The 27945-nt window shown below is 39.6% G+C and overlaps 1 protein-coding gene across 2 annotated transcripts; it reads right to left on the bottom strand.

The window, feature by feature from the left end:
• PTDSS1 (phosphatidylserine synthase 1) lies at nucleotides 73–27911 on the bottom strand. 2 transcript variants are annotated; one of them, XM_021385799.1, is made up of 13 exons: nucleotides 27597–27911; nucleotides 22346–22437; nucleotides 20836–20880; nucleotides 18594–18718; nucleotides 15968–16126; nucleotides 12223–12374; nucleotides 10888–11029; nucleotides 9911–10023; nucleotides 8747–8812; nucleotides 6367–6466; nucleotides 5222–5290; nucleotides 4639–4708; nucleotides 73–3351 (listed from the first exon to the last, which is right to left on the bottom strand). In XM_021385799.1, the coding sequence occupies exons 1-13, from the start codon at nucleotides 27773–27775 to the stop codon at nucleotides 3239–3241; spliced, it is 1425 nt and encodes a 474-aa protein (XP_021241474.1). In that variant the 5' UTR covers nucleotides 27776–27911; the 3' UTR covers nucleotides 73–3238. The 2 variants fall into 2 exon arrangements, with proteins under 2 accessions (XP_021241474.1, XP_021241475.1); XM_021385800.1 differs by having other exon boundaries at nucleotides 73–3348; nucleotides 27597–27910.

Here is a 27945-nt window from a genome sequence, read left to right as displayed (position 1 = left end):
TTGCAGTAATTTCTGAAGGTTATATATAATCTTTTCCTATGCCTTACAGGTACAGACAAGCAGACACACAGGGTGACATGGGTTGATTTACTGAGTTATTGCAAAATACAATACTTTGCAATCAATACAGAGCGATTCTATTCAAATCTATTAAATACATGGTAATATTTGTGTCCTCTTGTGATAATATGATAAAAAATATTAAAAGTTTTAACAGCTGGAACATCAAATTATCTTCACAGAAGAGTAACAAAAGCACTGGTCAAAAATCACACTCCAAATATTTAATTAGATGCTGTATATTATCTATACAGCAACTTTAGCACTTGAATCAAGCACTCCAGGCTAGCACTGGTTCACCTCATGACTGCATCTTAAAACTCTTCATTTTCAGTTAGTCCACCACATAAAGTTCATGCCACGACCCTCTGCTTATGTCATGCCACCCCAAAGTAGCCTCCCTTCAATGACTGACAGCACCAATGGACAGCCTCCAGAAGGCCAATTCAGATCTCTCATTAGCAGCAGGGGAGATCACCAGAGGACAGAGAAAGGAAACATCAGAAGCAGGAAAGCAAGAATGAGAAAGTGAGACAGAACAAGTAGTTGAAAACAGAACAGTGTACCTGTGACTATTACAAAACACTGTTCAAGCAGCAGAATTCATACATGGATGCTTGTTGCTAAACAGCTCAGTGATTTGCCATTGTAGGTGTCACACACACCAAATTCAGCAGTAGCATACTAAATGATAAAACCAGGATCACTTTAAGTTCACAACGGTGATCAAAAGCACCTTTCCAACGCGAGCTAGCACAAAGCTCATATCCAAAGATGATGGGGCTGAAAATACAGTTGTCAGTCAGCAGAGGACTTGTGAGAACACGTGTGAATTCCAGCCACAACTGTTGACAGAGGACAGGAAATGTCATTTTCCAAGCCATGTCTGAAGAGCTGACTTAAGTTAACACTCACCGCAGCCCTCCCTCTCTTAAGAAGCAAAGAAAACTCAACCAACCAAACAGAAAAATCACAGAAAATATTTAAAAGGTGTTGTCAAACAACATTTCTTCTAGACCAGTGCTGCTGTAACAGCACATAGAATCAGCTTCCACCAGGACAACACTTTGTATTTGCCTTCTCAATATTTTTAGGGTGCAGTTCAGCAGTGTAAGCACCAGGTCTGCATTTACAAAACGTGGGCTCATCCCCACAGGCAACTAAGATCGTGTACTTCAGCATCTGCTCGCACATGCAGGGCTTTGTATACACAGTTTGTGTGTATGCACCTTGCAAGTGTAAAACAGGTTCTCACCTTTCAAAACCACAGCACTTAACATATCCAAGCCATCAGACTTCCAACCTCTTGCTTTGGTATTGAATTGACAGAAAATTTACAATGCCATTAATCAAGAAAATAAAAAAGTAACAAGTCTGAATATCCAAAGAAATCTACAAATACATTCATCAATATGCAGCACACCACAAATAAAGACAATACATGGAAGTGAATGACAACCAAGTACTTTCAGGAAAGCTTTAAAGTGTTTCTATCATTTTTCTCATGTAACATTTAATGTTACCATATCAGTGATTATATAGCAGCTTCTACGTTACCTCTGAAGTTGTACGCTTGCTTTGATTGAAAAAGGGAAGGGAATAAAGGGCCTCTGAGGAATTCAGCAGCAACACAGTTAAGTGCATTGAAAATGTCAATATTTTGTGGCACATAGGAATTCATGGCTTACACAGGATACTTTTTTTCCTATTTACAGTATAATACACTTGTATAAAGTCTTTGCTGTGTTTTCTTCAGTATTTACTCTGTGGCAAATCACAGTAACTTAATCAAGGAACAAGAAAACCCCAGTCTCTTTTGCAGATTAGTGACAAATGGGTATTAGCCTTACTGAAGTATCTACTTGTATGAACTCCATGAATCCCAAAATCTAATTGGCACAAAACCAATTTAATACAGGAACAGATTGTTCTTGATTGTTTACCTCTTGCCTTAATCTCCGTGTTCACAGTTGGTGCATTATCCACTTTGCTAGACATCAGAATTGATGTTTCAAAACAAACAAACAAAAAAACAACAACAAAAAAAAATCACCACCTGCATGAAAGAGTCATTTTGCTGTCGGTTATCTGACCTCATGATAGAAAATACCAAATCAGTGTGGTATATCACAGTAACATCCAGCAACACTACCTCTCAGACACCAAAGACTACAGAGTCTTTACTAATAATTGTTTATGGAAGCAGTAAGCAACTCAAGTTCAGCAGAAAATCTGCCTTATCATCAGGCCTGGTAGTACATCAGAGCCTCCAAAGCAGTTTCTGCTATCAGTCTGAAGAAGCTGGGATTTCTTGGTTCCAGCTGAGGCAGAGGCAAATTAAAGGAGAGCGGGAAGAAACACTGACCACAAGGTGACACAGCTGAAAGAATGACAGACTTGCACTTGAAGATGCAAAACTAAGTACTGCGGTAAAAATAACTAAATGACATGTGTGAGTGTAGGAGGCATGGCCCTCTCTACTTCGCAATATGTTTTATAGAAGTATTTAACAAAGCTTAAAGAAACAGAGTATGCAACAGTCAAGCAGAAGGACAACACAGAACTAAAAAGTCATATTTGAAGGTCAATTTCACATCCTTTACAAGAAATCTGGACCCATTTCTTAGCTGGTAAAACACCATCACCAGGTGTGGAGAGCCTTTAAAAAAAAGCTAGCAGCTGGATATGAGTACAGAAATTTAAAATATTTACTGACTCCTCTATAGAAAAGTTGTGAGACTGAGAAAGACTGGCAGTTGCTTTTAGCCAAAGGATTGCATATTCTTTTAGACAACAACAAAAACACAGTGAAATAAAACAATCCCACCGACCATGCAAACTGATCATCAGCTTACTAACCTTTGTGTTTACGTCCTCAACTAAGATATTAAAAACTTGCAACACCTGAACACAGAACAGGGTGTACCCTGACAAGATTATATTCTTTCCAGCATACTCTTCATTAGCTTTTGTTGCCACATGCTGAAGAAACTAGATTTAAATCAGTGAATGGCAAGTATCAGCAGGCAATGATTTGCACTACACTGGTGGCTCCACCTTGACCATCCTTTTCTTCAACAACGTTTTTAAAATTTAAAATCAATCTTCCATTTGGAAACTCAGAGCTAAATCTGAATTTCTTTGTCATCTCATCGTAGAATATCTTCAGACATCATTCTTATTTCTTGCCAATTCCATTTGTTACTTTTGATCTGGAGTGTCGATTCCTCCTTCGGGATGAATGGCTTTCACTATTGACTGGATGTTTTGGTGGACTGTTGTCAGCACCTGCTGAGAAATAAACACTTTTTGACTATTTGACATTAGTAAGGTCTTGCCCTTTCCGGAGCTAGTATGGAATAGTATGGAATAACTCAAGCTAATATGAACTGGGTGGTACTTGTACTCCACCTAGTGGCCTAATAGAAAAAAAATCTTAAAAGATTTCTACAAAATTCCTCATGCTACAAGAAATTTCACAAGTTTTTATAACAAAATATAGTAGTGCAACATGTTCTGTTTTAAATGACATCAATAATTAAAGTCTTCACACTTATTGCTGGCATGCAGTAATATCAAAAGCTATGAGCTATGAAGTCACAGATTCTTTAAGAGTACATTTCTTGTTTTCAGTCTTTCATACGACAGCCCATGTGTGACTCTGAAAAAGCAAGGGGAGACAACAGGGGACTGAATCATGAAAGAGGCTGAAGCTTGCAATTAATGAAGAAACAGATAAAGTTAGAAAATATAAAATTGCTTGGCTAGATTTCTCCAGCAATGTGAGAGAGACTTTCTAAAGGCAAGCAATTTCTCTCCATATAAAAGTCCACAAATTCATTAAACTGAGAATAAGTTAATATCAGCATCTAGAAAAGTCGCATATAGCACATATAAAAAAAGCTCTGTTGTGGGTGCTTTTCAATTAATATACTCATGATACATAAATATTTTAATGATACAAGCATAACTGGAACATAAGCTCTGACAGGTAAGTTCCAGATGTGAAGTTTGAATTTATTTTTTTTTTCAATATGCAAGCCCACAATAATGAGAAAAAGGAGGAGATAAGTAACTTAACTAGGCTCTAGTGTAGGGAAAAGAAGTCAGAGAAATGGGTTGTCTTCGCTTAGTACAGAGGAAGCTGCTTATGACCATCAGCACTACACTGACTAGGCAAGCGTCAGTAAGAACATAAGCTCCAGGTCAATTTCTTGACTGTCTTAAAAAGCAGAAATAACAGCATAATCCACATTCATGCGTTTAAAATCAAGCGTGCAATGTTCAGGTAGAAAACTCATTCAGAACAGTTATGAAATACATAATGTCCTAAAGCTACAAGAATGATCTAGAATACCAGCAGAAAAATGAAACTACTTCATGAAAAAAATAAATACGTTTGTGAGAGTTGGAAGAAAAAAGGCAGTAAAGCCAAATAGCATTGCAGATGATTTAGCTGTATAGCTCCTGCAAGCTCATTAAGGAAGTCCAGCTGTCTTCAAGTTTCTCAAGTTTCATCTCCTAATGCTAATCATTAATGCTACCACTTTGTGAATATACATGCAGAAGCGCCAATACCTTTACTGAATTTAGAATGAAGCCAGGAAGCATCTGGACTGTACGGGCTGTCTTCACTTTCTGATAAAGTCTGAGAAAAATAAGAGGGACACATGTAATTAGGATGCTGGTTCTTGGAATCAGCACTTCTCCAGTTCAGTCAGACTCACAAATTTATACCACAGCAGACATTCTGATAAATCCTGATACAGCCTGTACTTAGGACATTTCCCTTCCTAGTTAAGAGGCACAGCATAGATGATACAATAACAACTCACCACTTGCCAGGTGATCTGTTGTGAAATCAAGCGTTCTTAATATTCCCCTAGCATACCACCTGTGCAGTGGGAATGTTAATCAACTACTCATCCCTGAAGTCTCAGACAAAAATCACAGCCTCGTTTTGAGAGACTAAGAGGACAGCATTCTTTAGAAACCACAGCATAATCTGGGATCTGTTCAAGGCTCACTGAATTCAGAGTTCTTTCTATTGACTTCAGTTAGACTCTAGACCATCCCCCTCTCCCACAAGTGTGCTAGCTCTGGTAAAGAATTCTAACATCTAATTCGGTATAAAACAATAACAGGCCTCCCAATAAGGTACCTTTTCTCGGTGTCCATAGTATTCTGCATACCAAACCATGCCATATAAACACAGGAAAGTTGTAAAGGCCTAAACAAGAGAAAGAAAAAAAAGTCATTTATTTTTTTCCAAATTCTTTGCTAGCTCAAGGTCTTTGTGTTCCTGGAGATTCCACAGTAGGACATTTTCACGCTCTGTTTCTCTCTGCATCTTTCCTTGCGATTAATAAAACTTGCGCTCCAACTTAAAATGTGCATAGATTGTGCCACCTTGAGCCATGCAGACCAGCTCTTAATGGAACCATGAGAATACATACGTACATATGACTCACATACATTCTGGATCCACTGTTACTATGATTTTCGTCCTCACCCTGTATGGTCACCATAAATGGGCAGTTGACAGGCATATTTAGGTATGTACCAGGAGCAATCAGTCTGGGAGAAAAAAATCCTCCTTCTCCCTGCTCCATACTTGGTGCTGCCTTTCACGTTTGGTTTTGCGATGTTCTGATCTGGGATGCAATTTAGTACTTTCTACTCTGAAGTATTTGGAATAAAATCATCATGCTAAATAACACAGCAATCAATTCCAACTCCCCACCACCTGTTCAAAGCTGTGTTCCCTGTCAGAAGGGAGAAGTGTGTGTTGGCTATTTTTTTAATGACAGTTAATAATACATTTCACATAGGTTTTACAAGTCTGGCAAAACTAGCATACATTATAAAATGGGCATCTCGTGCTGCATTTGCACTAGTCACAATGAAGTACAGAAAGCAGAGTCTGCCTGATAAGGCAGAGTTTATGCAGTTCTAAGACTTCAGTGTGAAACAACACGCACTGCTTATTAGGTACCACTGGAAGCATCTCCAAAATTATCTTAAATTGAACTGATATTTTCTCTCTTCATGAGAAAAGAAGCTCTCAAACTACAGTTTGTCTCATTGTTAAGTACCACTACAGCAGCTACATTCTGCTACGTCAAGAACTGGAAAAAAAAGTTATTCTAGCTCCTCCAAAATGTGTTCTAAGTGACCTCGCTTTGCTTTTCCTAAGATGCACAAAGTTCTCTACTAGTATTTCCCCATAATGACCCCGTGGTGCTACTTTAGGTGCTTTTGATGCTTTCACCATGCCTTATGTTTCATAAAAGAATTCTCACTTACCACACAGAGAAGCCAAAACACAACATACAGTATTTGTGTCTTGGAGAAAAGATCCTGTCCAAATTTTATGCACACAATAGCTTCAAGGAAAGCAATAACCCTGTGGGTAAAGGGAAGAGAGAGGGGGAATTGAAAAAAAAATACTACAGAATAATAATAATAAAGATTTCACTCATGTTCACAACCCAAACTCAGGACTGCCAGGTATAAACAACAGCTCCCCTATGAGGGTATTAACTGGAAGACTCTGGGAAATTTATTTTTTACTCTTTACTTTTCTGCAGCATAAACAGCCTACAACGGGCAAGAATCTTGATGTTGCTCTTTTTTCTAGCAGACTACAGCAACAAGCAGTATGAAGATGGGTACTTGCTCCACGCACACTTAGCACAGTTAGATCAGACTGTCAACAAATGTTTAATAGCAGTCCCTATTATGTAATATTTGAATATCTGTTTTCTGACATATTATACTAATGTGCTTTAAACCAAGGATGATATGCTTACCGTACCCCTTACTGGTTTTCCAGAGAGAGAAAGAAAACATTCAGAATCGTATTTCTCTTTATCTTACCAAGGATTACATCCACATGCATTCATATGTCTTTCTTTATAGCACAGAACTTGTAAACTCTTATTCTCAAATTATAAAATAGTTTAAAATGTGTCTTCCACAAGGCTCTGAGATTACCATCTGTGGTTGAGAAATTCCTTTAGGAACTGACATGTTTGTATGTACTGAAATAATTTATTCCATATTTCAGTAAAATGTCTGCATTTAAATTCAAATATCTGAAATGCTAATTCAGTTGCTCTTTAACTACTAAGATGTTTATATACAAATGGAGCAAGTTTATTTGGTACTAATTGTAAATTAAGTGGTCATATTAACTGTGTGATTAACCAGTTATCTTCAGTGCTAAAGCACCATCCACACAAGAACCAGGACAGGTTACACTGTGATGATCACCGCAAAAATGCCTTTTTTGGGATTATTACAATCTCTCTTTATCAATCATAATGCACATTCCAAGTCCTCCCCAGAGACTTACAGAAAATATTACAAACTCCTACAGAGCAAGAATAAAACTAAACAAGAATAGAATACTACTCCCTTTTGAAAATCCATTGGATGTTGTGATCATGAGCTGAACACAGCAATAGATCCATCAAGGAAGATGGTAATTCAGTGAAAGAAGTGGGTATTTAAGTCCATCCAAACTCAAGGAGACATGTCATATTCTCCATTGTACCATTAAAACAAGATTAGAAACCCCTTTAATTAAACTGCAGCATGTTCTGCTCTCATCTCAATTAACTGTTGCAAAAGGGATATTGTTTACGGTGGTGCACCTGAAAACAAACCTGCTAACTCAACACTTTCTGAAACACTGAGACCAACAGCAAAGGTGAGAGAGTTTGCCAAAGCACTGTCTCTAAATAAGATCTGAACATTCTATGGCTCACTGAAGTGCTATTCTAATTTAAAACAGCAACAGCTTCTTCTATTAAACAAAAATGGTTCAGACAACTGGAGATAAGATATACAGTAACCTTGACAATGATAATAAAATAGCTGTCTTAATTTAAAATCATTGCCATCGGAAAATAATTTCTTGACTAGTTTCTTAAAATATATATATTTTTTCACAAGACTTAAGATTTCTTATGCTTACCAATTTGTAAGTTTCCAAATCATAAAACAAAAGAGACACTATTATGTTTCTTGCTTACAGGAAGCTGTTACAATGCTACAACAGCATACACTTCTGGTTTCAAGAAGGGTCCACTCCAGTAAACCCATCCAGAGAAGGGAGTTCTCACCAGAAATAATCTTGCTAACTCTTCATTTAAAGGTCTCCAAGACACGTTGAAAGAAATTGCAGACAAGGTAACCATTGTTCTGAGTATTCTTCTTTTCCCTCTTCGAGAACAGTACAGGCATTTTTGACAATTGTGGTTTGTCTGACCATCTTTTATTGCAATTACTCGAACAGCGGCAGTGTCCACCTTAACAGCCAGGTAAGAGTTACTCTAATGACAGGAAAACAGTAGGTGCAAAGCTTTATCCTTCTTATCTATCTGAGTATACAGGCAGCAAGGCCAATGCTACTCTGAAAGATGCTAGCTTTAACCAGTAGTTTCCAGTTTTTTTCCTTCTGTTTCTCTCCTTACTCATTCTATCACTTCCCCTTTCAGTATCTCTGAATCCAGCATTATCTTTTCATCTGAACTAGCAAGAAGAAAATCTCTCTACACTCTTCTTCGTACTAAACAGAACAGATGACAGGCATCGGCTTCACCAAAAACCTATTTCTGTGCTGGAATCATGCTTAACACCTGTCCAAGCTTGCAGGTTTGCATGCAGCAAGAACACTTACCCAAACACCCAGCACTGAGTTCCCACCCTCTTGCACTGCGTATCTGTGAGGTACGCATAGTATTGCCTGAGAAGGAAAACAAGAAAATTCTTCAGTGACGTTAAAAGTTCCCAGAACATTTACATTTAGAAAAGTAGTTTATGTTACAAGTGGATCTGTACTGAAAATAAAGTGCCGATGCTTGAATTCACATGCAATCAACCTGGATATCTACCAGATGGCTTCGATTCCAGCAGCAGAGATTATCATACAGATCAAATAGCTTGAAACAACACAGAAAACAATTCTGAGAGCAAGGACTGGGAAATTACCTGAACTAGGTGAGTAAAACTACAAATTTGCCTCCTGCCTCTCCACTGAATCTCCAGTTCTTTTGGGCAACATGCAATAGCTTCAGAAGAATCCGAAAATCCCTTACTTTTTTCAGTTTCTTTTTAATTTGCCAACAATTGCATTTTCTTCAGAGTTGTGTGTTTGAACCTGGGAAGTAACTGAACGTGGCTATGCCACATCCTGGGTGAGTGCTCTAAGCATGTTTTCCTCTCAAGAACAGAGCAAAGAAAAAAAAGAAAGAATTTAGAGAATTGCTTGACTGTCTTCAAAACTGCGTGAATTTGATCTTCTGCTACATCATGGGAAAAAATTATGAGGACAATGTGAAATAGCATGCATGACTGAAAGCAGGTTAATGTTTCCACATGTGTTAACAGTGCATATATGCTGTTATGTCATTCAGAATAAGGTAATATTCTACTTTTCTTACAACACGCTAACATTTCCAGTAGACAAGCAAAATAAGGAGCTTAGTTAGAAAAATCAACAGCTCTATTTTCCCTCATCTACACTTTTGTGAGCATCTGACTCAACAACTCAGCTACTTTTGCACAAGGTCCTCAAAGATAACGTACACAGATTCTACACAAACAAAAGATGGAACAGAGAGATTCTGCATCCTTACGGAAACACACCTGTATCTTAATAGCTTACAGAGCAGAAAAGACACTTTATTGAAAAATGATGACTACTTTGCTTTTCATGGCGGCAAAAGCGTGTATTTTTTTTTTGAAATGGACTGGTGTCATTCACAAATTACATGCAGTTCTTAGGCACCTAGAAGTTAATCTACTCGGGAGGTAAGAAGAAATACCATGGCAACAAGATTACCTTACAGTGGGTGCCGTAATGATTCCAATGAAGAGAATTCTCCCCCAGCTTAAAGGGTGACTCGCTTGGAACACAAAGATATGTTTCAAGAAGAATGTGTTCAACTCGGTCAGCTAAAACAGCAAAAAAAAAAAGTCAGTTAACAGTTTTCAACTTGCATAATTCTTAATGATCTACTTCCAAAAAAAAAATTGCAAAGATTAATATGTGAACTAAAACAGAGAAGAAAAACTGTTTATGCTCCACTATAAGCATGCTTGTTAGGCTGAGAATTTACAGAGCCTAGAACAAATAAGGAATGCACAAATAAAACACAGAATTCTCCCCTAGACACCTGTAAGAAAGTATTTGGTCTCTTTCCTGAAACTTGTTAATGGGTCAGATACTAAAGTGCACCGCAAATGTCTTCTGGAACCTTTCATATTCTAAATCAGATAAGAATGATTAAGACTAAGAGAGATAAAAGAGGTCGTATCATTTCTTTTTAAAATACATTAAACACTTCTTATCTTATTTCAAAAACTAAATGCGGCAAATTAAAAAAGTGGTTTTAGTGAAGTCTGTCAGCATTTGTATGACTACATACTCAAGCACCTGGGACATATTACGGAGTCTTGCTGGATCACAGCCAGAATTCTGGGTACAAGAGAGCCATCTAATAGTCAATGGGGAAGAAGAAAAGAAAAAAACCACAAAAAACTGGCAGTTTTTAAAACTGTATCGCTTGCAAAGAGAAATCTGATACCCAGTACAACAATCTGTAACATTTTTTTTTTTTCCTAGAGATTCTGTAATTACACTCCTGAACTATCATGTAACTCTTGTGAACAATGCCCTGACCGGTTCTGTATGATCAATTCATTTAATTGTGCATTTCAATGACGGACATACATTGCATTAGAATATCTTCTAGCCAAACACAGCCAATAAGTAACTGAGCTGATGGCAGCTTTGATTTCACAGAATTTATTTCTTACCTGCCAAATGATCATGAAAAGGTAGATTCCAGCCACTCTTTGAAATGAAGACTTAGGGTCAAACCAGCGGACATAGGTCCAGCTGGCTGGGGTGAACTGTAATACAGCCCTTTTGATTTTCCCTGTGGTCGTGTGAATATCCCTAGAAAAAGAGAATGGCTGGAGTGAAGACAAGGAAGATGGGAGGAGGAGAAAAAAAAAGCAACAGGCATTCTGCTATGAAAGACTCAAGACTGAGAAGGGCAGTCTAACTAAAAGCAAAATGCATCTATCATTCTCTCCGTGAGGAAAAAGAAACAATCATGATGGTTCGGCAAACGCCTTGGAGAATCTAGAGGATATTTCTCCTTAGTCTATGCTCCCACCCAATGCCTCTTTTTTTTTCCAGAGCTCATAGGTATCTGTCCTTCAAAGAAATCAGATCTGTTATTCATTACGCACATAAGAGGCTAGCTCCACAGGTTTGGACACACAGCCCTTCCTGTTCTCATATTAGATGCATGCAAATCTTCTCGTAAGAAGTGAAATAGCACTGTTATAAGCTACATACAAATGTGTAAGGAAAGAAAGCAGGACAGAAGTCCATACAGGGAAAAAACTTGGAAGTCAGGGCTTGAGCTCCTTTTCCTTCCCATTTTATTCAAACTAGTATCATCTATGCTATCTATTGGTAATGTAAAGATAACTGTGTTTGCCACTTACTGGCAGGGAAGAAGGTTGGGGAAGGGAAAAAAACTATGGCAGAAATCAAACTTGGGAGAGGTAAGAATTGAAACTTACTGGGCAAGTAGCCACCACATGCAAAAATTTCTTAATTTTGCAATTTGATTTATTTTAGAAGGTCAATAGCAGGGTAAGGTAATTCACAACGTAAGTACAATCAGCCTGATCTCTCTTCTGCATGGATAACTAGTCCTGACAGACTGCCAGACTAATGTCTCATCAAGGTGAACGCCAGACTTGTATTTATAAACATTGTATAAAGAGCAAACAATTTCAACTACCTTTGTTCACTGCCTTCATCAAAGCTTTATGGCACAAATAATAAACTGAAAATGCAAATAACTACTTTATTTTTTTTTTAAACTCAGGATTAATGACTGTAACTTAGATTACAAAGGAAAATTATATATATGTAATCATATTTTAAGAATATATGCTCTCAAGTAACATCAACAAGATGGATTTTTAACATTTAAATTTACAGCACTGTTAGCACATGCAGATTGCATGTTATTTCTATACTACATGCATATGTAAAGACAACTTGCTTTCTAAAGAACTGAATTTAAAACTAAACTAACAATGTTTAATCAAGCTTTAATTTAGACCTACTTGAAGCTTGCCCAGTGATAGGTCCTCATCTCCAAGAAACGACAAACTACCATGCCCAACCAGATGCCACCCCCGTTACAAAGCAGGATGTCCAAAATGACTTGATCCCACCAGCATTCAGCAAAATTAGGCAGAAGATGCATGAAGAAGAGCTACAGAATACAGCAAAAAAGATTTTGGGTGAGGAACAGCACAGAATTCATACAAATTCATTTTTAAGAACGCATTAAAAAAAAAATCAGCTTTTCGTATTTGTCATACCTCAAGGACGTGAGCCACAATCACTGAAAATTGATGGGAGTCCTTCCATTAACTTTGGAAGGCCTTGAGTAGGTCTAGATAAGACCACAGAGGTCCTTCTCCCCATCCCCTGCTGGGGCTATGCTGTATACAAGACTATCTTGGATATAAGGATATCGTTCAGCTTTCAGCCTCAAAGAGGATTCACAGAATATTTACAGAAATGAAATGAAGCAAGCAAAACTACTACTACTACTACTTGGAGTTGGTTTTTGTGCTTTAAAAAACCGAAAGGAACATTTTTCTTTTCTGCTATTTGAAGTAGTATGTTTCAGAACAAGCAATAAGACGCAATAAGTAGAATGGATCTATGTTGAAATAACTGTCAGCAATAAGGCATTTCGGAATTCAAGACTTAATGCCTTATTGTCAACATTGTTCTAATGTAAACACTTCAAAATTCTGTCTTTCATGTACTATTTTTAGGTAATTTAATGACTGTAAGAGATTTAGAATTCGCCAATAACTCAGACACTCCAAGCTTTGCTGTAATACTTGATCCAGAATGGCTCAAGCAATTGAGATGACATTTAGGGCCCTCTTCCTAGGGCTTACCGGAGACTAACTGTGAAGATACTATCAAAATACAAGTAGGAAAATAGGCCAAAACCAAATCAACACCAGATTGAAAAGCTGCTGGGATTGGGATATATCAAAAACACGTTTAGGCTTCCCCTGGAAAGTGTACGAATGATTTACTTCTTTAACAATTGGATTCCCTCTGAATTTAATCTACAGTTTAACTGAAGACCACAATGAGGCATCAGTAAAGCAATTAAATGTATTTGCAGATACATTTGGTAACCTTAAGGGTAACTTTAAGCTTTTGGTAGAGTGAAGGAGGACAACAGGCCAGACGGCCACAGTTAAGGCAAGATATAAGTGCAATTTACTGAGGGCTAGCAATGGATTCACCTCTTCCCATTCTTATTTGAAAGAAAATAATTGTATTCTTTAGTCCAGAAGGGGGAGGAAAAAAAAAATCACAACAATACAAGAATTAGAGGCTGCAAATATCTAGTTGTGGACTGGAAACCAAGACATCCTTATGTCAAGCAGTGCCCGTGGAATACACACAGAGATGCTTAACAAAAGACATAACAAGCTAAATAACCCTCCCATAAACATGGCACAAGTTTTGTCAGTTAAGCAGTTAATGTATATACACAACTTGTGCATCTGTGGAAGATTATTGGTATGATTTTGTAATAGAGTATCTGTGGTTGATAAATGTACGAAAAGAACACCCCCCCAAAAAAATGAGATGTGTGAAAAAGAACACGAAGAATGTTCTCTGTATACAGTAAGAGTGAATAGTGGTCAATTTATAAAAAATTACAGTGACCAATGTTGACAGTGACCCTTCCTTTGGAAATTCTTGTGAAGTGTATCAAAGTAGCTTGGTCTTCTTTGCCAAAGCTACATGAATTTCAACCTGTAGAAAAGAAAATCAGAATTTTCCTGCAGGAACCAAGCTATACAATGTTACTCATTATCATGCTACAAACAGCTTCCCTTTCAGGTTTCAAGCAGATTTAACACTAAAGGGGCAGTAGGCTATGAATCTCAATGAGCAATAAACCAGCCAAAGACACCAGAAGCTACAGATAGAGAGGCAGCAAAAAACAAACCACAGGTGTTAGCCAACCAGTTTCTCAAGCGCTTGCTTTTTTCCCAGAACAGGAGATCAAGGTCTGCCTGCATCCCAACTTTAATCTGATAGTCAGTAGCATGAGCCAAGTGTCCCATTTCAGAATGGGGAGCCAGCTGAAAACCATTAACGCTAATAGGAGATGCACAGCTAAATCCCCATGTAACTGCCCTAATAACTTCTGCAGGTTTCTAGTGACTCTCTTGAATTAACTAATTCATTAAAAATCCATTTGAGTGGTGATAACCCTTCTATATGTTGAACATTGTCTGATCCAACGATCTCCCTTTCAACAACAGGGAATATTAGACACCCCATGTGGTATCAAATTGAAGACAACAGTTGTGAGACTGAACAATAAGAGTGTGTGTGAAACAAACCCAAATTTAAACTTCTTTTCCAGAGGAAAAAAAAAATAAGTAAAATAACTAGCAAAGCTATTGTTTGTGGATGGGCACTTGTGAAATTCTGATCTTAAACAGCTTCAAAACGACTTGAAAAACATCACCAAATGCCATGGAACAAAAACGTTTCTTTGAAAAGGAACTCGCGACACCAACATTTCCAAACCTGAAGTTTAACGTTAGACAACCAGACCCTTATCTACATTTCTGAATTATAAATGCCCTCTATAGAAAACAGATTTTAAAGATTAAATTCAGGTGCTTAGATCTGTATTTAGTACTTTAAGTGTGACGTTTTGAACTACACTGTCCTCAAAGCTGATTCAGATTTTTCTAATTTTGCTCTGAGCTATCCAGCCAAAGAACATAATGAAATTAAACTCATTTTTTATAGGAACACATCCTTGCATATTAGGTGACAGGTGCATTTAGGTGACACCTTTCTACCAATCAAGCTCTAGGTTACATGCAAATTAGATAAAACGAAAATACTTGAAGAAACAAGAAACAATCAATTTGAATTCTCAAAACAAGTTGAACAATAAGAACCAGCAATCCAAGCAACAGTCTAATGACTGACTCAAGTATCAGAAGGTTTTTACACCAAAATAGGATTTGAAAGTGTCAAAAGCCAGCCAACTTAAGCATGTGCTTGGGAAAACCATTGTAAAGCTGAATAACAACAACAACAAAAGTACACAGTACCCCAAACTATGGTACATGGTTCAATAATAGGTGTGAACTGGTTTAGATCCTGGTCTAGAATAACTACATTTTTATGTCAGTGATATGAATAATCCATGCTTTGGGGTATGATTTCTGAAAACAAGTGTCTATGCTGTCAAGCCTCAGGATAGAAAATATTACACTGCATTATGTCCTGCCATTCCATACAGACTTTTCCTCATGGGTCTCTCTCTTTCCTGGGGGATTCAGCATCTCCTTTTTGCTGTACAGTATTCACAACTGTACAAAATGTTTAAATATTGCTATATTTGGAACAAGGGGATCAAAACAGTAGATACTGCAAGGTGAAAAAGGGGAACATATGCTCTAAATCAGAGTATACAAGCCAGCACCTGAAGTCACAAGTGTGTTGGCTCCTGTAACATCAGAAAAAGAAAGTATAGGTGGCACCAATATACTGGCTGAGACTTCCTTCCTTTTAGCTAGTAAGCCTCCTTTTAGGTAATAGTAAGCCCTCATCTGCCCAACTTACCTAAAGTCCAGGTACAACTGCACTAATTGCTTGGCATCTAATTGATAAGACTTATAATATAAATTTATACTGAGAACTAGTAAGTCATCCTTCTACTAACATTCACGTTTTCCCCCAGAACAACTGAATTCCCACACATTTTCTTATACTTGAGACAAATGAGTGACCTACCTCAGTAAGCTCCCAGGTGATGCTAATAGTCCAGCACAGGCCATAGCTGCGGATCAGCAAAGCCTTCATCGCCCAGCCCCAGAAATGCCCAAAAGCAAATATATCAAAGTGGCTGAGGATTCTCTCCCAAGTGATAACATGGCAGTTCACAGCGTACTCCTGTTAAACATAGAACATAAAAACAAACAAAAAGCCTTCAATGAACAGACAACTGCAGAAACACTAGAATGAAGTTAACTACTTCCTATCCAGTGCAATAAGCCTGAAATTGTAATGATATTATTCCCCTTTCTTCTCCTAAACTCTGTGGGAAAGCTTGCAGTGTTAAGACTCAGTGTTACCATGCAGCTCCAATTTGAAGTGAGAGAACAGAACATGGTTCTTGGAAGAGAATGTATTTCTTATGTAACAGAGGAACAGCAATAATAATAAATAAAATCAATAATAAAAACAGCAAACAGAATATTTTTCAAAATATTTGAAAAAAAAATCAGATTCTTCGCTTTTCTTTGGGTGTTCTGATTTGCAGTAACCACCTATCCCCATTTTCATGCTGTCTAGTAGTCAGAAATACTCAGTGGTGGCTAATTCCCACCAGTTTGCAATGTTAAGATATTCACCTCAATATTCACTTGGCTATCTTTTCGTCTTGCTTTCCTTACTCAATTTCCAAGAACACATTCATTTTAAGAAGGTTCAGTTATAAGGCTGAAGGGAAAAAATAACCAATCAAAGTGAACTTGCAACTGCTCTGTCACAGGTGAGCTCACAAATAAAACCCCTCTGGTCTCCAACCCTCCTGAAATACACACTGCCATCTGCAGTTGACAAAATAGCGCTGCTCAGTGCTGCTGAATTCAAGGATTCAGCTTCAGGCCTGAACTATTGTACAAGTGAACCATGATCAAGTTGAAAAAGAATTGATACATAAATAATTAAATCCTGGTCTCCGTGAAGACAAGAACACAATTTCACACAAATACTTCTCCCATCTCTCATGCTCCCTGTCAAGAGGCAGCTAGGTCCCACTATGAAACCACAAATATCCCTTGCTGGTGGTGCTCCCTGATACTGAAGAATGACACTGCTTCTTGCAGATGCCACCGCTGCTGATCATTCAGAGAAAGGTGTGTCACCTGCCTGAAGGATGGCAAAGCTGCAGCTTTATCACAAATACCCAGAGATCTGAAACTGGCTTATTTGCCGCATTCTGAGTATAACTGGGAACACCTTGGCAGAGAGTTGGACAAATCCACACACACAAGAGCTGCTTTCCACATTTCTGCTTCTTTTCTCTCACATATATATAGAGAAAAACATCCAGGTTCAAATCCCAGGAATCTCTGAGTTGAAGACACTTGCGTGCCTTAGTCTATACTCACACACACTTAAAGCCACTGTGTTTAATTTCCTGAACAAAAGTATGTACATTCTCATGCAACGAAAGCTACGGGCTCCTAGTTACATCATGATACCTGAAATTCCATGATGATTGGATACAATAAGGCTACTATAACAGTAAACTTATTTTTCATGGCTCTTGCCCTGGTGTACAGATTAAAACAAGAGAAAAACTTTTTTTTTGCTTTTATTTTTGTGCTATACCTAAGCTTTTCAATTGCACCTCTGCCAGTCATACAGTGAAATGCGTTTAACTTTCTTTTATTCTCAAGCCACGTTGCCAGTACAGTGGAAGAGACCAAGCTGCAGCCTTCACTACTGCTGCACTTTAAAAATTTTCTCCAGCTTCCTTTAAGTGATCACATCAGGATCAAAAGTACACAGTCAAGTTTTCGCCACTACAGTCAGGAAATCCGCTGTATGGTAGTTTGGCAACAGTAGTAATACAAGTCCTCCCCTGACTTGAATCTATTTCTAGCTAAAGTGACAGGAGTGCCAGGTGAGCCTGGCTTACGAACAGACTCTTCATGTCAGCTCCCTTTTGTTGCTCAGCAACGTCACTAACCCCCATGCTCGTGCTGCATTTAGGAATGTGCCCTGCCAGCACCCTAGCAGCAAGCTGTCCGTGCCTCACTACCACCACATATCCTGCAAACCAAAGTCACAGTCGTGCTCCGGATCTTACAGCTGCACAGCAAATACTGCTGATCAACTGAGGTGCAACATCTGAAGCATTCAGTTTTCCACATAAGGAGCTTATATGCAGCCCTCACTATCAATCATCTAATGTAAGGTAAGCGCACTGTAAAAATTTCCATTCTTTCTTATGTGCTACAGGGCAGAGTTTTGCAGCTGCTACTAAATTAGGTACCATGTGGTAATTGCCATCGGCAAATAGCAACTTACTACATAAGACAACCAGTTTACTTGCTTACTCTTGGGGCAAGAACAGATGACAGCAGATGACCATGGTGCACAGAAACACAAAACAGAGAGCAAAGAGAGGTGCTGATCAGGTAGAGTAACTCGATGTGACAGAGGAGGGTGAACTGACAACTCTTGCTTCTCCCTGAAATAACTCTGTTCTGGTACTCAGTCGTTCACACCCTCTTTTGCAATGCAAGTTTGTGCCTGTCATGTCAGCAAATTAAGATGCATTCCTTCCCACTCAGGTAAAACATACTTAAGTAGCCAAAGCATCCAATAAAATGCCAAGGATACATACCATAATATCTGCTTCCCTTGTGGCATATCGAAGATTAGGATCCAGCCAGTACATGACTGCTTTTACCTGCTCGAAGTTAAGGAAGAGCACGAATACCAGGAACAGAAAATAGAGCACACTGAGACCTGTAAAAAGACTTTGCTTTAGAATCACATACATAAAACTCCTTGGGACACAGAGTCCATAAAGCTGCCTTCCAGCTGATACTCAATATGTGCCTGGTTTGCACAAGTAAGTTTTCTATACACAGCAGCTATGCGCCCCAAAGCCTAACAGACAAGTCAGGCAGTAATCTCTGAGCACTCAGCCTTTCTTTCGTATCACCTCCTGTTTCACATCATATAATATACACTCAAGTGTATAAACCCAGCCAAAAAAGAATGAGTCTAGACGCTTCAGCACGAGTAGCACAAGTCTGTGATCGGATAGCTCTGCAGTAAATGACAGATTAGGATCACAGGATTGTTTTTTTTGTTTGTTTGCAACACAAAGATCAATTCATTAATCTTACCTGGCAATTCTGAGCTATGCTTACAACATAGAGTAGCTACAAGTATAAACTAGCGTCCTAGCACGCTTGAGTTAGTTTTGTGAGCTGGAAAATTTACTGTTTGAGACTTTTGAACATAAATATGATGGTACATTTTTACACCATTATACATTATGAAACATTACTGCATTTTGGACCACTTCCTCTTTCTTCCCAATGCCAGATTACAGATTTTTTTAAAAAAATAAAAACTTGTAAGAAGTTAAGAAGAATCCTGTGTAGACCTGTGAGTAGATGAAGCTGTTTTTGGCAGCACATCTTTACACTATTCACAAGTTCACAGATATCTAAGACCATATAAACACTAACACTAGTTCTGTAGTCTAATACTCAAACTTACTTGTGTCCTGCAAGGTCATGGAAGTAATGTCACGGAAGGCAGAAAAATTAACATGAGTAAACTTAGTATCTTCCATCTAAAACAAATTATAGCAATTCTTCAGGAAAAAAAATAATTTATAACTAGAGATGAAGTTATTAACCGCCAGAGTATGGTAGAGGAAAAGTCCCATTCCAGTGCACATGTACAGGAAGTATACACAGCCGTCTGCAGTGCATCCCATAAACACATCAGGTAAAGGGATGCCCAACTACTGGAAGGAGTACGGCCTGCAGGTAGGATGCATTCTGAAACACTGAGGACGTGCTACTCCTGCCTTTCACTGCTGCACAGGTGTGAGACCTCAAGCCAGAAGAAGCAGAATTACAAAGGGGAAAATGTTGCTCCTGAATGTTTGCACTTTTCCCCCCAGAATTACAAGGTCTCTAACTGAGAATGTTCTTTCAGCTTATATTTGCTCAGAACGGAGCAGCAGGACCTGCATTTCCGCCCAACAGGATCAGGATTCATTAATGAGTACTATCTAATGAGCAGTACCCCCTCAATGTCAACAGATGAGTACACAACCAATTTTGGAAGCTACTTATTTTTAGCTACGTAAGGTGGCAGGAGAGAGAAGTATTCATAGACCCTTTAAAAAAAAAGGGGGATCAGCTTCTAAAGCACATGTGCCTAATTCTCTGTAAGCAAGCTTAATGGCTTGGCTACGCTCTGTGAACTCTGAATTTTACAAATACAATTTCTTACATTTTTGTCATGTAATACAGATGTTTAAGGATCAGGATTTCACTCTAATTTCTGTAATCGGAAGTATCTTTCCCCATCTACGAATGCAATTAGTATTTACACTAATTTTATGAAAGGAAAAGTTTAGAAGTAAAAAAAAATACACATTAGGAATACAAATGTATGTTGAGCTTTACAACTATGCCTTCTAAGAAATAAAAGAATAGCATGTTTTGTAGATAATGAAAAGAAGTATTCTGCTGAACTGGATTTAGTCAGAAGTCAACTAGCTCATATAGTAGTCATAAAAACTTTTTAGAGTGGGAAGAGATGGTGCCAGAGAGGGAAGGGAATTAGGACAAAACAGGATTATAACAAAGAATCAGAAGGAATGTTCCTTCGCTGATGATTTAATTTACACCATCTTGACACAGAAACTCCAATGACGTTTCCCAACATAATTAAGAACAGATTATAAGTAATTGCACAGAAGTGGGAAGGAAGAGTTATTCACAGAAGTGTGATGCACAATTAAGTTTTGTGACAAACCTATTCATCTGGGGGGAAAGGGAGGGGGGGCTACCAGTCCTACAGAAGCACCAAAAGAGTCAGAAACACAAACTTACCAAAAACCATTCGCCATATTGCAGGGTGGGGGCGCGTAAAAGGTCCTGAGGATAGCAAACAAAAAGCCTATTAGAAGACAGTATGAGCCACATAATCCATTTTTGAGTTCTCATACGAAGATCTGGCATAAGCACGGAAAAATTCTCCATCAAGGTATGTAACATATCATAACGTTTGGGGGATCCTTGCTGTATATTTAAAAAAAAAATTAACAGCAGAACTGAGAGGGGAAAGACGCCGCCAATTAGTAGGACAGACAAAGCGTTCAATTATTTTAATGAGAGCTGTTTCCAAAACAGTAATATAGCACTTGCTGAGCAAATACGTTATCTCAGCTAAGAATCTCTTGATCTGGATTCCAGATCACGGCTAACACACGGCTTGCTATCACCGAAGTCATCAAATACAATTTTTTGTGTATTAGCAAAGAAACACGGTGCTCAGCCTTCAGATGACCACAAAACGTTAGCAAACAGCCATACAAAAGCTTGCAAACTAAGTGTCACACATCTAATGGGATCTAATACACCTATGTTCTTTACCAGTAACACTATTATTTACTTCAGAGCCAGTAATTACACTGACTTTATTAGATTAAAAACCTCCGAGCCCAAAAAGCAGAGGAGGTAAGTCTGGTTTAGACATTTTCCACTTTCACATGAGTTACACACCTAGGTCGCAAGAAGTGGCTGAATAAACACTTTCAGTGCACGCTGTGGATTGCTCTCTCATGGCTGTAAGCATGAAATTCTTTTTTCTCTGACATTTCAGGGATTCATTTTTGAAAACCATCAATTAATGAGGTTCAAAAGCAAGAAAAATACGTTCCAACTCTGAACTACAAAGCTGTCATGAACACAATCACTGTTCACTTATTTCTGGACTCTGCCACCCCTGAGATTCTTTGAAGTTGACCCAAGAATCAATTCTCTTGCGGACAGCAATAAGCAAAACTTATAAACAAATAAAATCAGGAAAGATATCATTTCCTCCACTGGATTGGCACCCAAATGTCCTGCCCCTTTTGCACTTTCTGCTCCCACACAATTACCAGAACTTTTGTCTGACTTAAATTTCTACTGAACAACTGTGGTTTTACATTGTAATGTGATTTAGATGGCTTTTAACTATCACTAGGTGATTTACTTAGCGTGCTACATCTCTAAGAATTTGTAGAATGACACTTTGTTAAAGGTAAATTCCTTTAATGCATTTCTTAAGGATCTGGCAGCATTATTACTTAGCAACTGTGAGCTGCAACCGCGCACCTGCAAATACAGACACTGCTTTTGAAAACCTGACTTCCTCGTTAGATAAAGACAAGCTATAAATAACTTATCTCCCCTCAGACTGACTGCAACCCATTTTTAGACTGTTTCACAACACAAAGGAATTCAGAAGTTAAAAAAAAAAGGTTACATATCAAAGTGGTACTTCAATCAAAATAAATATAGTGGCAATAAAGAGAAATGTACATGTTGCAAAAAGCGATGTATGAACCTTACTCACCATTGGGAAAAGCTAGAACACTGATGATTAGAAAGAAGAAAATCACAGAGAGGATACCCCTCCAAATATTTTCCTCTGGGACAGAATCATCCCTGAAGAGACAGAGAGCATCAAAGTGTTAAAGTGTCATTTTAAGGCTGAAGTTGAAAAACACTGAATATATCATTATTTAAATGAAGATTACATAGAAAAAGTACAAGAAATAAGCATGCTGGTTATGTACCAAGTCAAGACAGGAATTGCACTGAATGACTTTCGCTACACTTCTGGCTACCCCTGTTTTCATGGTCTCTGCAATCCCCTTTGTTCCCTTGGCCTGTTCCCAACGACAAATACCAGATATAAGTGCCAGGACAGGGAAATTAATTATTGTAATCAGCCTTTAATATTCTACTGCCCCAGGTTCCTGTACCCTAGTCACAGAAAAGAGAGCCCCTCTGCTGGGGGCCCACAGAACAGTTTCTAGGCTGTGTGAGGCAAGGTACTGTGTATAACAGTGACACAACTGAACTTAAAAGAACCAGAGGAAAACATTAATCTGCTTTGTGATCTATTAAACCATAGCTCTGAATGAAATACCAGGTAGCATTTGTGCTACTGCCATATTACAGCCAGAAGAGAGATCTAAGAATTCGGGTTTTTTCATGGTTTTATGACAGAATAACAAGGCACACTTCACTAAGCTCTTCTTTCTTTTCAAGCTGGTAGAAAATAAGAAGCGTGGAGACACGAGATGACCAAAAAACATATCCAAGCCTCATCAGCAGTCAGCTTCTAGCGGACTCCAGTAGTAGGTATAGAAAAGCTTCCAACTATAGTAATAAGCACATTATCAGTAATATATAAAGTAATACTTCACAATGTATCAGCTACTACTACTTTAAGTTTTACTATCTCGGTAATTATAATGTACTTGTGATCAGTTTATCTATTTAAATAAATCCCTTTATTTATTTCCAGTCCATTATATAAATAAAAAAATTCCCATCAACTTTAGAGGGACTACACCTCTTCCTGGTAGAGTATTTGGCACATTTCTGGATGGTACAGCAAAGAATCTGTGACAGCAGAAGTGTGTTCCACCTTAGAAATTTGCTACAGTCATAAAACGTTTCTCACTTTGCCAGATTATTTTCCTTTCCCTCAAAATTGCACCTTAACAGCTCCATAGAAGACCCTCATCATCACGAGGCACTTAAGTACCACGTTAAGTTCATCTGTATGGCAGGCAAAACTACATTAAACATGAATGGTTTCTCTGCAGGCCTTTGGGAATCCCTACAGCATTTCTCTCAAACCAGCTGACTCCAGATACACCAGTCATGTTCCAGCAGCCATGCTGCACAGGCTGAATCCCGAGCTCCTGGCCTTAACTCTGGCTCTCCTGGCAACCCCAAGAGCCTCATGTCATCCACGGCACTTCCAGACAGAGCCCCAGATTCCAACAGCTCAACTGAAGCCATACTCCTGCTTTAACATACACAAATAACACTCACATGCTGTCACTGGTGTCATCAACTGAAGGGATTCCTTGTTATTTTCTGAGGAGATAAGTTACTGAAGTCACATCACCACACAGTTTAGTGCAGCCAGCTAAGAACTGAAGGACACTGCGCACTGTGATCGCATCGACTGATTCTCACTCCAAGGCCCTCACCTCTGCTTATCAGCATTCAGAGTATCACTCAGTTTCAGGAAAGCTGTTCTAATCTTATTGATTTTGGAGGAAAAAAGAGTGCCAGCAAGATGTTGCATGCAGTGTTAAACCGCTTCTCATTCCAAGCGAGTGGTACAAGCACTTTATTTTGGTTGGAGTTACCTTTGAGAAGGGATAGATACCCCATCTCCTTACCAGGAGCAGGTAAAAGCAGGCAGCAGCAGGAGACTCGCTGCTGCGTGCTAGTTAGGATAAGAATTACAGTGCTTTCCTGGAAGAGTTATTTTGGGGATCACCAAAAGAAACAGAGAAGCAAAATAACTGTCGGAGGAAAGAGGCAATCACGACAAGCTGCAGTCAGGAAAACGTGCTAAATCATCTCTTCACTTTGCCTTAGGAACTTTGATGCTGACTTTGAAATATAGGCATCTACACAGCACAAATGAGGCTTGTGTGGGAGGACAGAAGAAAATTCTTTCAGTTTAAGCCCACTTCACAAATGCATTTTTCAAGTCTGATGCTTTCTCCAGAAATAATAAAAAAGCCAGAGTGCATCATAACTGCATAACCTTTCCCTCTCTCTTGATCTTCTCCCTGTTCCAGAACATTGTAATACACTAACACATTACAAAAACATAAAACAGTTATCACATCACAAAAAAAAAAAAAGAGGACACTGAAATGAGATAAAAATAGTTAGAGCACTAAATTTAGAGTGCGTGAGGGGGAAAACAGATTCTTCCAAAAACGCCCTAAAATGCATAACAATCCAGTTTGATCAAAGGGATGTGAAAAAAACTACAGTTCAACACCCTCACAGGTCTTGTTCCTGTTCCTACAAAGCCCTGCACTTCAAACCAGAAGCTGCCAGTCTGTCACCTTCCTCCAGCAGCAATCTGCCCTCCTGCAGGGCCACCATTTCCCTTCTCCAGGGAGGAAAAGGACAAGGAAAGCTAGAGCCACTCCACTCCTCTGCTCTGCGGTGCAGCCTGGAAGCAGAGGAGCTGCTGTCTGCCTCATTCAGCAGGAAACGAGCAAGGCAGCTGCAGCCATTGTCAGAAGCACTAGAAGGACGTGTTTCAAAAACAGATAACCCACTACTCCACACTTCAAAATGGAGAAGCTAAAAACACGTCTCTTTCTCTGGATTATGATTACTGATATGAGAACGTTACTGCTAACCGAAGCAGAGTTTCACCATCAACTGTCAGCTCAAAGACAGTATCATCTCACTCTCATTGATCCCAAGGGAGATTGTGCATTATGGCTTGCTGCATCCAAGAGAAAAGCATTTTCTAATTTGATCTGAACCCTCCTGTATTCCTGGCACTGAACAGTTACAGAAGAGGCAAGAGAGATTTCAAGGGAAGCAGAATTTCCTCTGCCTACACTGAAGTTCCTGAAAACAAAAATAATTTACTGAAGATGAATGTATCGTGGAAAATCCCTTGCTTAATAAATTGATCAGAAGCACTATGGAACAACTGACGGCACAGAGGAAGCAAAGAATTATTTGTCACATCTTAACTGTGTACAGTGCTTTGCACCCAGGAGGTAGGGCTCTAAACATAGCCACTGCAGACTCACACAGTAAGCCGATGGGAATAGGAAGATGAGAGCTGGGAGCACACACTGATAGCATGTTGGAAACTATTCCCTCTCCACCTCAGCTTCTCAAAGAGAATGTATAGTTTGAGTAGTGCTCCAAATAAGGCAACAGTGGCAGCACTTTGGTATCACCTCCCATTTAGGGAACTCCTGGGACAGTTGGAGATAGCAGAAAAAGAGGAAAAAAAAAACATAAAAGAAAGCAAACAAACAAGAGTAACTCCCACAACCTGAAAAGAGAAAGAGAGAAGAGTTGAAGAGAAGTTGATAGGTACTTAAACACCGGAAGTGAGGCAGAGAAGAAATGCAGACTGAGAAGAAAATGAAACCCAAGTCACAGTTAGAAAGCTGGCAAGACAAATGGAAATAAAAACTAGCAACCCTCTTAGGGAAAAAGTAAACACCACAATATTAAAGCAATATTCTCTGGGCCTTGAAGACTCCATAGCTCTGAGCTTGCTGGCTGACTCATCCTCTACTTGGAACAATTAAAGGTAAAAGCCCTTTCTTCTCCCAAAGGTGAGTGATCAACTCCATTAATCCTTCAGAATGATATTTGGATGAGAATTCCCTAGTAACTCATAAGTTTGACTTAAATTAGATCAATTTGACCTAAATCAGCCCTACAATAGGATGAGTTATCAGATGGGGCGATTCAGCCCTCATAGGAAAGATTCCCAATTTAATATCGTACCAAAGCATAGAAACATACTTCTGATCTAAGAATTAAAAAGGGATCCCTCAGACAGACTCCCTCAGCCTAGATTTTGCCACCTGAGTAGAACAAGGGGTGCATTTACCAAGAATATCTTCACTGTATGGGGCCATACATAAAAAGCAAAATGAAAACACACGCCAAGGGCCATTTGCAGCTACGCTCTTATACACCTCCTCATGCTATTTTCTCAGCTCAGCCCAGGCTTGATCATTACTTTTGCAGTGGATATAAACTATCCACTTGAATTTTTAGAGTAATACAGATTACTCATCAAATTGTATCTCAGCCCTAGAGATAAATAACAATGTTCCACTGTCAAAAGCAGAGTATAATCAACAAGGCTACTGCTATCTGGGACTAACTACATGCTACAGCACTAAAGCATCAATGAGTCTAGAACTCAATGCTTCAGTCTAGTTAGAACCTTGCAGGAATCACTATTTAATCTTTTCCAACCTTAATGATTCTACAATGAGTGACGTGGTTTAGTGGGCATGGTGGTGATGGGTTGATGGTTGGACTAGATGATCTTAGTGGCCTCTCCCAACCTTAACAATGCTATGATTCTACCAGAGGCTGCATGACATCGCTTAGAGAAGGATCATAATGCCATCATCTTCCCAGACCTGTTCAGTAGCAGGAATAAAACACAAGAACAATCTGAAAAAGCAGTGCAACTTGCCCCACAGAGGACAGTGCTATGCCCTTTGTTTATAAGCGGGGCTCCTAGAGTTATCCATGCCCACTCTCAGCTTTATTTCCACAAATGAGTGCAGCAGTAAAGCCCACAGAGCTTTTTCTGTGGTGGGGAAAGGATGTGGCCAAGCTTATCAGTCCTGGGGCCTAAGTAAAAGCGTGATTACCCTCCAATATAGTAAGTTATGTGAAAACGATAGCACAAAGCAACCGCTTCTGCCCGCTGCACACTTGGTAGATTATCTACTTGGGTGATGTCATTGCTGAGCTCCTTGATAGCCTAAGGAGAGCCATTTTTGGCTACTGCTCAAAACACACACACTTTTTTTTTTCGTAAAGGGAGCCACAAAACGGCGGACAAGGCCAAGGAGGGGCAGCAGCAGAGGACGGCCCCTCCAGGGGAGGCTCTCCCCGCGGGGCTCCCTCAGAGCACGGCGCACACGGGCGGCCCGGCCCGGCACAGCCCCCGGCGGCGCCCCGCCCGCCCTCACCCCGCGGGGACCCCCTCTTCTTCCCCCTCATCCCGCGGCCTCCCCCGGGCGCGGCACGGAGCGGGGAGGGGGCACCCGCACCTGGTGAAGGCGAAGGCCATGAGGCTAAGGATGGTGAAGCTGAGGAGGGTGATGGTGTGCGGCCGGTAGAAAAACTCCAGCGTGATGTCCTCCACCTGCTGCTCGTTGATCATGCGGAAGTGCAGGCGGTAGTTCACGTCGTCCTTGCTCAGGGTCCTGCTCCCCACGCACGCCGCCATCTCGACCCCTTCCCCTCGGCCCGGCCCGACCCGCCCGAGCCCGGCGAACGCCGCCACCGCCGAGGGGAGAAGCGCCGCGCCCGCCGCGCCGAGGGGCGGACCCAGTGCGCGGACTGCCGCTCGCCCACGCGACGGGAGAAGGCGGGGGTGGGGCGGAGCAGGAGCAGGGC

Source organism: Numida meleagris, chromosome 2 (assembly GCF_002078875.1).
Source record: "Numida meleagris isolate 19003 breed g44 Domestic line chromosome 2, NumMel1.0, whole genome shotgun sequence".
NCBI lineage: Eukaryota > Metazoa > Chordata > Aves > Galliformes > Numididae > Numida > Numida meleagris.
This window is presented reverse-complemented; position numbering and strand designations above follow the sequence as displayed.